The 12,262-nt window shown below is 43.5% G+C and overlaps 1 protein-coding gene across 7 annotated transcripts; it reads right to left on the reverse strand.

The window, feature by feature from the left end:
- Positions 1-691: 691 nt before the first annotated feature.
- gata3 (GATA binding protein 3) lies at positions 692-12,036 on the reverse strand. 7 transcript variants are annotated; one of them, XM_085386398.1, is made up of 7 exons: positions 11,546-12,033; positions 11,001-11,385; positions 9,539-10,015; positions 7,182-7,238; positions 6,979-7,025; positions 4,430-4,555; positions 692-2,022 (listed from the first exon to the last, which is right to left on the reverse strand). In XM_085386398.1, the coding sequence occupies exons 2-7, from the start codon at positions 11,233-11,235 to the stop codon at positions 1,732-1,734; spliced, it is 1,233 nt and encodes a 410-aa protein (XP_085242524.1). In that variant the 5' UTR covers positions 11,236-11,385; positions 11,546-12,033; the 3' UTR covers positions 692-1,731. The 7 variants fall into 7 exon arrangements, with proteins under 7 accessions (XP_085242524.1, XP_085242521.1, XP_085242519.1 ...); XM_085386395.1 differs by having other exon boundaries at positions 9,482-10,015; XM_085386393.1 differs by having other exon boundaries at positions 6,979-7,238; positions 9,482-10,015; positions 11,546-12,036.
- Between the last annotated feature and the right edge of the window lie 226 nt (positions 12,037-12,262).

Below are 12,262 nucleotides of genomic sequence, written 5' to 3' on the forward strand. Positions count from 1 at the left end.
CATTATTAGGATGCAAGAAAAATGCCTGAAACGATGCTTCTTCCTGTTGGGTCCTTCTCGCTCAGTGTACGACAGATGTTTTTTTGTTGCATGTCGGTCGCGATGTGTTTATGTATTTGTCGGATGACACAAAAGCCACTTGAGCCCATGGTGCCCCGCGCATAGTGGCCTGTCTGACCCTGCCATTTGATTTGTTCCTCCATTGCTGCTGTTTATTCCTTCACTTCCTGTTTGTGCTCAACTGACCTAAGAGCTGTTCCTGTGAATGCTGGGTGAAAAAAAAAAAAAAAAAAAAAAAAAAAAAAAGGTGGGCGTTACTAGATGTGGTTGTGGTGGGTAGGTGAGTGGGTGGGGGTGTGTGAGCATGTGTCAAAGATCACACAGCACAGAGGCAGACAGAAAAGACAGCTCTCAACCACAGCTAACATGTCAACAGAGATTAAACTAGTTTATTATTTTCAAAGAGGAAAAAAAAAAATTACGAAACAAAAAAGCAGTCATATTTTACACTAGTGATTATTATTAAATTTTTTACAACCATTCAGTCTGCATAACATAAAGAAATAATTCTACATCTTTGTTTCTTTCGTATTTTTGGTACTCTGATTTATACATACAAATAACAAATACAGGAACTTTTTTCACAATGCATATAATCTGTGGGCAGGAAGAAAGTCTTTCAGGTGATCGAGTGTGTGCGTGTAAGTGTGTGCGTGTATGTGTGTGCTTGTACGTGCGCGCTTCAACACAAACCAATTGCCCGAGACCTATAGCACATCCAAAAAAAAAAAAAAAAAAAGAAGAAGAAGAAGAAGAAGAGAGATGCCTGCAGCCGGAGCCGCTGACTCTCTGCAAACTTAATGCAACACAATTCATGCAGGCAAAAACCGAGGCCTGCCCTTTCTCAAAAGTCTTTCCCTCACCTCCTCCTCCCTTTTTTTTTTCTTTCCTCCGGGACTCGGAGGCAGCCTCTCCTCACTCCTCCGGTGGCAAGTCTCTCCACCTGCTGCGACTCGTACCCTTCTTGTTGTTAGCTGCCCAGGGGCATGTTTCCTTTTTCTCTTACTTAATTAAAAAGTCTTCATTAAATGTACTGTATTTCATACAATTTGTACAAATATATTCAACGTCTGTCTCTCCTCATCTTCAGCAGAAGGAGGAGAAGAGGGAGAGGAAGCAAGGGAGCGGGAAGGGGGTGGTGGTGGTGGTGGTGGTGGTGGTGGGGGGGGGGGGGGGGGTTCCTGTTACACAGGTGCAAGGTGAAGAGAGTCGGGTTTGGACATTGAGGAAGAGGGCGTCACAAAAGTTCTTTTAATGTCAGTTTTTTGTGATGTCAAGTGTGGAAAAATGGCTTTTTGTACACAAATGGAGCTCCTTATCGTGTGGATCAGCTGGGAGGACAGCCTCAATGTGGTGGTGGCAGCTCGGGGAGGAGGGAAAACAAAAAAACGTCCCCCTGGAGGTCGGTGCGCCACAGTCAAGTCAAGTCTGCAAAGCATTCACATCGCAGAGGTACACTTCGATTTTTATAAAAAGTAAGATACAACTGAGGAGAACAGGAGCCTAAAGCCTGTCGCACTCACACACCGTGGCTCGGCGGTGAGACTGGGGAGCTTAGATCGGACCGAGAAGCAGTTTGTTGTTTAGGATATGGAAGCAGGGCAGCAGAGGTACCGAAAGGTGCGGTGGTGGCGAGGCTGAGGATTCAGAAGTGGTGCACCGCGGGGAGCTCTAACCCATGGCTGTGACCATACTGGAAGGGTGGTGCGGGGTGAAGGGGAGGCTCGAGGAGGGGTGCATGGGTGTGGGGGTGGTCAGCATGTGGCCAGAGTGCGAAAAGGGGGGGAAGGATGACATGTGGCGGGACAGAGCGGCCGGGCTGAATGAGCTGGTCTTGTCCATCAGGCTCTTGGAGAAGTCGTCCATGTTATCTTGGGCCTTTTTGCTCTTCTTTGACTTGCTGGACATCTTCCTGTTCCTGGTCTGGATGCCTTCCTTCTTCATGGTCAGAGGTCGGTTGATCTGCTCTCGAAAGGAGAAAGAAAAAGATGGCAGATGAGTATTTGGTCCTCGTGAACATTTCACATGAGATACGAATCTTAAAATTTAAGATTCCAGTATGAGATTTATATTAAAGCAAAACAAACCGTAAGTGAGGGGTGTCACAGAGTTTCAGAGTAAATAAGAAAAATGTGGTGCACAAAGAGCTTTTTAGTTCTCTTAGAGGCAGATTTTGGGTTTTTGGACAGACATAATGATATGTAATGGAGTCCCATTACGAGGCGAATCAGGCTGTCCCATCCCGAAACACAAGATTGTTTATCTATACTGTGAGAATGTGTGTTTGTGTGTGTGTGTGTTGGGTCGGATATGAATGTTGATTCCTATAAGCTGGACTGTATCTAAGGCTGTAGCTATGCCAGGAAGAGAAAAGAGAGAAAAAGGACAGATGAAGGGGAGGAGGGGGGTGCAGGGAAGATGGAGAGAGCGTGTGCAGAACACAGACGGAGAAGAGTCTGGCAGCTAATGTGCAGCCGGTCAACCACAGAGACACATGGCCATGACGACTGTCAGCGTCGGCCAAGTCCTTCTCTCCACCCTCCTTCTCGACCGCGTGGCCGACTCTTGGCCAAAATGGCCCCAGCTGCCATATTCCAGCATAGGTTTTAGCGAGGAATGAGAGCTGGATGATGGAATTCCGACTGTGGGCAGGATTATGAGGGAGGTGGATGAGGCCGACTGGCTTCCTGATCTTTCTCAGTGGTTCTTCCCGGGGAAATGGGAACAGGGATTTCTCGAGCTGTCTGAGACATTGGCATTTTTCGCTGACTCTTTAAACAGCGGCTTCGATGATTAGTGGAGGGCACAGATCTGTTTTCCCCCCAGTGATGTGGGTTTCACTCGCTAAGCTTTGACTCCATACTGGGTGACCTTCTCTGCCTTGCGTGCCCTGATTCCAGTTCTAGGGCATGCTACACCCACCGAAAGCCAGTCTAGCCTCCGCTCTTTGATGCTGAGATGTCTACCGTCTCGCGAAACAATTCTTGGGCCTCCAGCGTGTGCTCGGCCACCAATACCCGAGCATATAAAAAAAAAAGCATTTGAGTCAATGGCCCCCACAGAATGCACAGTGCAAGCTCTCACATCCTCCCTCCAAAAACCAGCAGCTAACCACCTGAAACCTCAGCGTCCGTACAGAAGTGTGAGGACTGTACACCTCTCAGAAATATAAAGATGAGAAAGACACCTTACAGGCACAGTGAGAAAACCCCTGATTACTCGGAGAAGGCCATCTATGTTTTGGGTGTTAACACAACCTTGTGTTTGTGGCAACTTTTCTGTTTTCACAAGCTTCTTATCTGAGCTTACGGGACAACAGACTGCTACCATCAGGTGTTTTGTACGCTCACACTTACACACATTAGGAGCCCATGCAGGCCAGCGGGGACTCCACTAAATTCTCCATGAAGAATGTGGAATTTGTTTCAAAGGGAGCAAACCCCAACAGAAGTCTGGATTTACCAAAATAAACTAATTTCATAATTACACCAAGGTCGGGGTCAGTTCAGATGCTAATATGTAACGGGGAAATATTATTCTACTCTCCTTTTAACCTTGGTCTGAATCTGCTTCTGCACCGCCTCACAATGTGCCAAAAGTAACATGGGAAAATGATTTAACAGAGAGCGCTTGCGTGACAAGCTGGCCAGCAGAGCAGGATACTCTTCCCCTTATGCACAAGGGTATAGGCAACCTCTATCTGTTGTCTGTACAAGGGGGAAGAAAATTACCTACATGTGGCCTCAGAGCAGTTATCCTGCTTATTATTATTATTAGTTTCAGCCACAATGGCAGTTTGATTAAAAGTGACAGCTTTGTGCACAGGAGAGGAGAGAGAGGGAGAGATAAACGCGTCCCTGGGGTTTTCAGATTGAGGATGTGAAATGATGTGGCGAGGCACTAACCAACCCAAAACGAATCAGACGGATTGGTGGTCAGAGGGGGGACTCAGAGTCCCTGGCGCGCATGGAACCAAAAGGCTAGAAATAGAAGAAGAAGAAGGGGGAAAAAAACGGTCTAAAAAAATTAATCGAATTTTAATTAAGCCCCTTCTTTAATATTCAAAAGCAAGGCGGCTGCGGGCTTAGTTCACTTAGGTCTTATACATTTTAGATTCGCACTTACTGCCAATAAATCATATTAATTCTACAGTATTTGTTATCGCCGTGCCCCGGAAATTCTCTGCAGGGACAAGTCAGATAAAATATTCAAAGGGAGAGAGGGGAAGGTGCCCAGCAGGACGTGATGGGAGAGAAATAAAGAAGGCAGATCTGAGGAGAAGGGGGACATAGATGGGAGCTGGACGAATAAATATTGGAGGCAAGCCTCGATAGTTATGAGAGATATCCAGTGAAGGTTTATTACTCACATTGTGCAGTTTAAAGTACAGGCCGCAGGCGTTGCACACCGGGTCCCCGTTGGCATTTCTCCGCCACAGCGTCGTCGTTGTCGTCTGACAGTTTGCGCACGACGTCCCTGCCCGCCTGGCTGCCGACTGCACGACGCAGACAGGCCAAAAAAAGGGAAAGGGGAAAGAAAAAAACATCACATGACCACTCAATGACCCAATCATCACTGAGGTTTATTCTAACAGCTTTAATACCATCATTCAGGGCTCGTTTTAACACTTAAATATGGCTTAAAAAATACACACACTAGTTAACTTTCCTTACGCGAAATAGCCATGTGGCACTCATTAAGAGGGATTTGCAAGGATATCTGTGGAATTTTTAAGTCATCGGGATAAATTGGTGTAAATTCAGCAGCCCTGTATCCATGGTATCCTCGATTGATTTAACAAAGAAACAACACATGCATTTTCTATTATACCTGCTTAAATACAGTCTTTAATTTTTCACTCCAGCATTGCGCAAAGCTGCTTGAAACATTCAGGAAGCTTTTATTTTGACAGTATATACAATGTATATCTCTACCCAGTGCATTTTCTTTTGCATTTAGTGCAAGCTGAAATTTTTTTTCAATGAGGAAAGAAATAAATTTAAAAAAGGAAAACAGGGTTGCTTTCACCCGGGGCTAAAAATAGCCACGTAGAGCTCATACCTCCTGGAGAATAAATATTTACAGAACACATAAAAGCAGGGCCTTGAAATGGGAGAGCTATTAAATGTGATTAAATTAACCCCCTCCTTAAAAAAAAGCCAACACGTGACGTCAGACAATGGAAAGGAAAAGGAAGGAGATGAAACGTATAGATTTGGCATCTATTAAACGTAAAAGGCCTCGTCTGGAATGTATGCTTTGGATTCTTCCAATATGCGCACAAAATATGAATACATGATGCGGTGAAATGAACCACATGGCAATAATTGCACGCCAGTTAAAAGCACACAGTTTGGAGAAAGAAAGAAAGAAAGAAAGAAAGAAAGAAAGAAAGAAAGAAAGAAAGAAAGAAAGAAAGAAAGAAAGAAAGAAAGAAAGAAAGAAAGAAGTGGGTATTTTTGGCTTCGCTGCAGTCTACTAGGAGAGTAAAACCCTCGCTCCATCCTGCCACAGTGAAAGTCATGTCTTCCGATGGATTTCAGCTGCCTGCCTCACAGGCCAGTTTGCTGCAGTGGCTTGACATTGATGTTATAATCTCTAAAAACAATCAATAGACAGGTGACCGCAGAGGACACGCTAACGTAAAAGACTACATTATCTCAGGGAGGAATTTCCAATTATACACACGTGGTGGCCCAATAACCCCTGCTGCTGATCGCTGTGAATACCCAATCACAGTGAGGGAACACACCTTTTGAAATCTCTATTTTTATTCACTTAACCTATCATCATAGTTTAACCGGTTTTCTTATTTTTCCAACATTTTGTTTTTTTCTTCGCAGCCAACACTTTAAATATCAGCAATGAAAGGTCAACAGGATTGGTATATTTACACGTTGTGGTGATTTCATAGAGAAATGATTCGGCTCGCAGATCTTATCTTCGTGCTAAATTTCACTTTCTGGCCTGTACAGTTTTTTCCTGACCCTTTTCACCTCCGCGAGAAAGAGGTTCAAGGTCAAACTGACCTGGTTGTTACCCATACCTGAGCATCCTCGTGTATTTAAGCGGTGATTACAACGCTAAACAATTTCTCGTCGTGGCTCTCTGTCTGGCCTGGCTCGGGCTGCCTCAGCCTTTATGTTTTGACTGGGGAAGCGGGGCTTGTGTTGTTGAAAGCGACTTATCTGCGCTGCTCAGATATCCGGCAGCTCTTTCCTGAGTAGTCGGGTTTTCACATTATAGAGGCAAAGAGAAGAAGTCCAGAGCAGAAGAGGTCTGGACGGCCATTTTTGCCTCGAAAGATTTTTTTTTTTTTCAAAGAGTGGGGAACTCCTGTGAAGCTCATAAGAGATGTAAGCTCTGATGAGAGGGGCTTTCCCCAAAATAACTGTAAAAATAGCTGCACTTGGAAAGCAAAAAGGTCTGCTTATAGCTACAATATAGGCTCACCTACAAGATGAAATAAAAAAAAAAGGATGCTGTAAAGAGTGCAGAACTGCAGCCATGCTCAGTTCCTTTAATTAGAATCAGAGTGGGGGGTCTTTTGTTTTGTTTGTTTGTTTTTTGTTTGTTTTATCCCGGGGGGTTGTTTTATTTGCTCAATTAAATATGAAAGATAGAAAATGTAATCTCTCTTTTAAAAAAAGTAAACCTAAGGCGCTCGCAGTGCAATTTTAAATTAAATATTTAAAAGTTAAATAACACTGTGCAGGACGTAAATAAGGTACTACAAGTGGAAATAGTCCAGATGTCGTACAATAGCTGTAAAGCTTTGATGGCCACAGGTAGCGTTCTATGATATACATGGGGCCTACTGTGTGAATCAATGACAATTTTAGCAAATAAAAAGTAGCACTGTCATTGCATTAAAAAAAACTGCACTTTTTTTCTGTGGTAATATCTTAAAGCAGAGACCTGCACTTGTCGAGTCAATTTCCTGCAGCTAATAGGCCTACTTCTTCCTGGATAGGGGAAAAACAGAGAGAGAGACGGAAATGTCATCAACAGAGAAACATGGTGGAAACGTACCAGCCGTCGCTTGGGTTTGATGAGAGGGCGATTCTGCCCGTTCATCTTGTGATAGAGTCCGCAGGCGTTACACAGATAGTGACCCGTACCGTCCCGCCTCCACAGCGGAGTCGACGTGGCCCCGCAGTTCACACACTCTCTACCTTCTGCAAGAGCCAACGCGCACACGGACACGGACACACACACACACACACACACACACAGACACAAACAGAAGATGGAGAGAGTGTCCAGGTCAGTTGGTCCTTAAAATAACCAGCAATAACTGGTTCATGCAATCAATGCTGAGAATAAAAAGAGGTTAGAGAAAAGTATATATATATATATATATATATATATATATATATATATATATATATATATATATATATATATATATATATATATATATCTGTAAAGCACAGAACGATTAATAATGACATCGACTAATAATAATAACTAGACAAACTAGTACCAGTAATTAACAATAATGATATTGATAACAATAACTAGAAAGTAGAAAGGTTTGTAGTAGATTTATTTGTCACACACACACACCACGCACGCACACATTAAACACATGTGGTTAGTGTTGGTGTCGAATACAGCAGTTGTGTTAAGGTCCATAAAGCATAAATTATTTCAGTAAACCACAAAACTTTTCACACTGCGAGTCTCTGAGCAGGATTTTCAGACTGAGCAAAATCCACTTTGGAGCGTGACAATTTTTTAAAATAAATCTAATCAAATCCGCCTTCGTCCGAGCCATTAAATTTCCCTTTATTGAAAATTTATATAATAATAATAATAATAATAATAATAATAATAATAATAATAATAATAATAATCTTTTATTTTGAAATGGGGGGGGGGGGGGGGCAGGTTTGACTGGCACTTCTCTAGTGACACCGACAGGTGAGACGCGCACTAACAGTTGGATTATGGTATACGGGGGCCTGAAACTGAAACAAGGGAGCTCGCTGCACACATAGTCAGATTATTTGAAAGCAGAGACTCACTCACACAGGGCTTTTGTGCAACGCCGAGAGCCTTTTGCATTCTCAGGCATGCAGCCACACTTCCCCTTTTTTCGAGCTGCAAACACACACGCACACACACACAGCTCGACTTCTTCACAAAGACTAAAAGAGATGCGTCGGTCCGGGTCGTGCCGCGTCGTTTAGATGTGACAGACATGCAAGCACCTGGGAAAGTGTGTGTTGCTATTTCTCTCTCTGTTTTTTTTTTTCTTCTTTTTTTTTGGCTTGATAATATGTTGCAGAAATCAAGCAGGAACTGATCCAATGCATGTGACTTAAGAAAAGCAGGCCTCTGCAATGCACCGTTTTGCACAGTGTGCTTGGTGCTCCGGGAGAAAAGCTTTCAGCGCTGCGCTGAGTTTACACTGCCGCACTGAAGACCCGATTAAAACATCCAAATGAAACTCTTCAGATCGCCAAATATCTTTAACTGCACATTATCTCACATGATCCCGGAATTCACATCTTTATTTGCATTAATGGCCCAGTGTATACTGCTGAATAATCCCGATGATATGCATCAACTAATCCTCTGTTTTCTATACACCCCATCAAAGACGCTGATATTAATCTCATTACAGAAAACTGGTTTTCAGCGGCGCTGAAATAACCTTTAAAATAATTACCCACCCTCTTCACAATTTGTAAATATCTCCCTCCTCTCTGTCTGTCTGTCTTCTTTTTTCCCTCCCCTCGGTGGTTCGTGCACTCTGCCACGGCGACGGTTCAGCCGCTTTTTCCCTGTGAATGAACGAGCAGTATCCGGTGCTCTACCGCTGGGTAAACAATGCAACTGTGGCGTGCACTGGTCCGACAATAATGGGATTATCTTAAACATATAAACGGGGCGACACAGCCCAGAGAGTTGGCTTCCCCTCTGTCTCTCTCCCACTCTCTGTTAGTGCAGAGGAAGATGAAAAAATGACCTTATTTATGGTTCAACTCGGAAATCATTTGCGTCATGATTTTTTCCTTTTTACCTCAATATAAAAAAAGTTAAATTCATTTTTTTTTTATTTCAGTTGTCAATGGTGTTAATCTTTTTCCCCCATTTTTTATTTTTAATTTATTTTTAAAAATAAATATAACGTATTTTATATTTGTTTTATTGGTGTTATATTATATTTCATATTATTATTAATTTTTTTTTTTAAAATCAGACCATTAAGGGAAATCTGTGAGGTATTTTTGCGACTGTCTGGGTTAAACTGACTCCTGCGGCCTTAAACCTCCATGTGAGGGATGAACGTGCTGATTATGGGCATTTATTTTAGAAATCTATGTGATATTAAACACGGCTGATCATTAAAGGCTGCAATTCTGGGGAATGCTGTTAGATCAAAAGGGAATGTAATAAAGCGCACGCCTACCTGAAGTGGACCTTGTTTTTGGTCTTGTTTTGGAACCATAACTAGAAGATGACCCACCTATCAGGCTACTTGGTGGGAAGAGGCCTGGGCCGTATTCAGGGACATAGGGTGGGTATGTGGCGATGGGGTGGTGGGCAGAGGATGACCCTGCTCCGATTGATGCCACGCTCCGGCTGTGAGCTGACTCCAGTTTCATACTCTCGGCCAGGGTCACTTGGTACTTTATGCACTCTTTATCCTCCTGCCGCCCGGAGCTGCTGGAGCCGGGGGTAGATATGCCCGGATCCGGGGATACGTCTTTGGGAGGGGTCGGGGGAAACGTGAAGAGGTGTGGACTGGAGTGACCGGTAGACAGGGAGGAGGAGGATGAGGCTGGGGGGTAGACGGACAGGCTGGCCGGGGAGCCATGGTGCAGGTTCTTGGGAAAGGGGCTCAGGTTCCAGGGAGAAGTGCTGTGGTGCGGGGGGATTCCTTTGCTCCCCTCCAGCCAGGGCAGAGAGCCGTGCAGTAATGAGGGACGGCACACCTGGCTACCTGAGGCAGCACAGAAAAACAACAGAAAAGATCACAACCTGACTTCACTCTGCAGTAAAAACAAATACACATTGCCATTTAGAGTTGTCGGGCTTCAGGCCTGAAAAAGCAGGATTTAAGCTTTACACACAAATTAAGCAAACAAATCAGGTGACATTTCTTTATTTCTTTTTTATTATTATTATTTTTAATTATTCCACACACAGAAGCAATCATTCACTGTGACCAACATCCAGTTCTACATTTAAAAAATCCTGACAGTTTGTTTACACGTAGAAATTATTTGAACCCCTCTAGTGTGTAGAAATCTGAGAGTTTCATGTGGCCACGCACGTGCGTAAATTTACCCTTTAACCTTCCTATTGAGCGGGCCTAAATGCAACATATGAATGCATGTAATTCAAAAGTAACTCGACTGTTGAGGAAGTTAAAGCCTACATCATAGGAAACTTCATAAATGACTACGCGTCAGTGACTGGCACATTAGAAAATAGACAGTTGGAGTGTGAGAGCAGAAGCCAAAAAACATAAATACCAAAGTGTTCCAGGTGTATCTCTGGTTTCTGTGCCAACACGTCTATTTGTTTAAATCCGTAACTAAACACTCGATCGATCCAGAAAACAAATTGGGCACGAGCTTTTAAAAAAGGAAAAAAAACTTCACCAGCATATGAGTCAGCTCATGTTTGTGAACTTTAAACGGGAATTGACTTCAGTACGAGCCATACTCAGAAACCATACGCGTAAACTACACATATTCACGCCGTGGTTTCACAACACTTGAGTTTTATAAGTCGAATCAACCCGGGCTAAAATCGAAACTCGTTTCTTTTTTTTCTTTTTTTCCTTTTTTTCTTTTGTCTGGGTCACAGTGAGAAAATAATTCCGAGCTGTAATGGAGCCTGCCTGCAATTACGCACGGGCATCCAAACAAATAAAGGGAGCAAATGATTAAATAAAAGGCCTTAACAGGCCGTTTACTTACTGTGTGGAGGAGGAGGGTACCTCTGGACGGCTCGGACAGAGTTTCCATAGTATGGAGAGACGTGGTTCCCCTGTCCATCGATATTAAAGAGTACATCCACATCTTCAGCGAGGGGATACTGCGAAGGGTCCATGTATGAGTGGCCGAGGCCCGGGTGATGTGAGCCAGGATGCTGTTCGTTCATCACCGCGGGATGATGGCTTATCCATCGTGGCTGGTCCGCACTTACTTCCATCGCTTGATTTCTTTAGATATATTTTTTCGTTGCTTTAGCAAATGTTCATGCACGCTGAAGCAAACTGGTACAAGTCAAAAGATAAGAAATAAACTGTCCCAAATCCGCGTGTTTGTTAAATCCACAGGTTCCGCGCTTGCTTCCGATCACCTGGAGACAGAGGGGAGAATTTATTGTCTTACGTTCTAACATTTGTTTACATGCAACGCTTCTAAAACTTGGCAGGACGCTCACGCTTAAGCAAATTCACACGCGATTTTTTTTTAAAAAAATTTTTTTAACAAAGACAGAAATTAAACAGGGAACATACCCAACATTACAAATGCAACTGAGGTGCTGTCACAGAAATACGTCCAAAATGGAATCCGGTCCCACGCAGAGCTCCTGAACTTCTTCCTCTTAGCAAACAAACAGCGAGAAAAAAAAAAGTCAGTGTTTCAGCTCAACAAGTAGCGGAGGCTCGCACGGGGCGCAGGCAGGGCTTGTTTGCAGTGGATGGCCTCACTGCGCACTGACCAGCACCAGCAAGTTAGACTCACTGATCAAATCTCTGTTTGTGCGCAGTTGAAGCCCTCTCCATTAACTCCGCTCCTCTCTCTCTCTTTCCCTCTAGGTCTGTGAGTCTCTTGCTTACTCACCCTTGCCCTACCTCTCTCGCTCTCTCTCTCTTTCTCTCTTGCTCCTTCCAGTCCCCCTTCTTTTTTCCTTTTCTCTCTCTCTCTCTCTCTCTCTCTCTCTCTCTCTCTCTCTTTTTTTTTTTTTTTTTTTTTTTTTTTTTTTTTTACAGTGAAGGCATTCTTTCAGGATGGCGCCAGGCAGCTCAATGCTTGCAGACAGCTGTGGCGCGACGCAACTTAAGGAGGGTCTGTCAGTGTCATCAGTTAAGGGGAGGGGCCTGCTCTAATTGAATACAACATTTGGCCAAGGAAGATATAGAAGAGCTGCAAGAATTTATTACCTTTTTAATGTTTGTTTGTTTGTTTTTTTTCTCTGAACTCATCAAAAGAGGTATATTTGTTTTAAATAT

Source organism: Rhamphochromis longiceps, linkage group LG17 (assembly GCF_057381845.1).
Source record: "Rhamphochromis longiceps isolate RC_006_pf linkage group LG17, R_longiceps_female_GT1.1, whole genome shotgun sequence".
NCBI lineage: Eukaryota > Metazoa > Chordata > Actinopteri > Cichliformes > Cichlidae > Rhamphochromis > Rhamphochromis longiceps.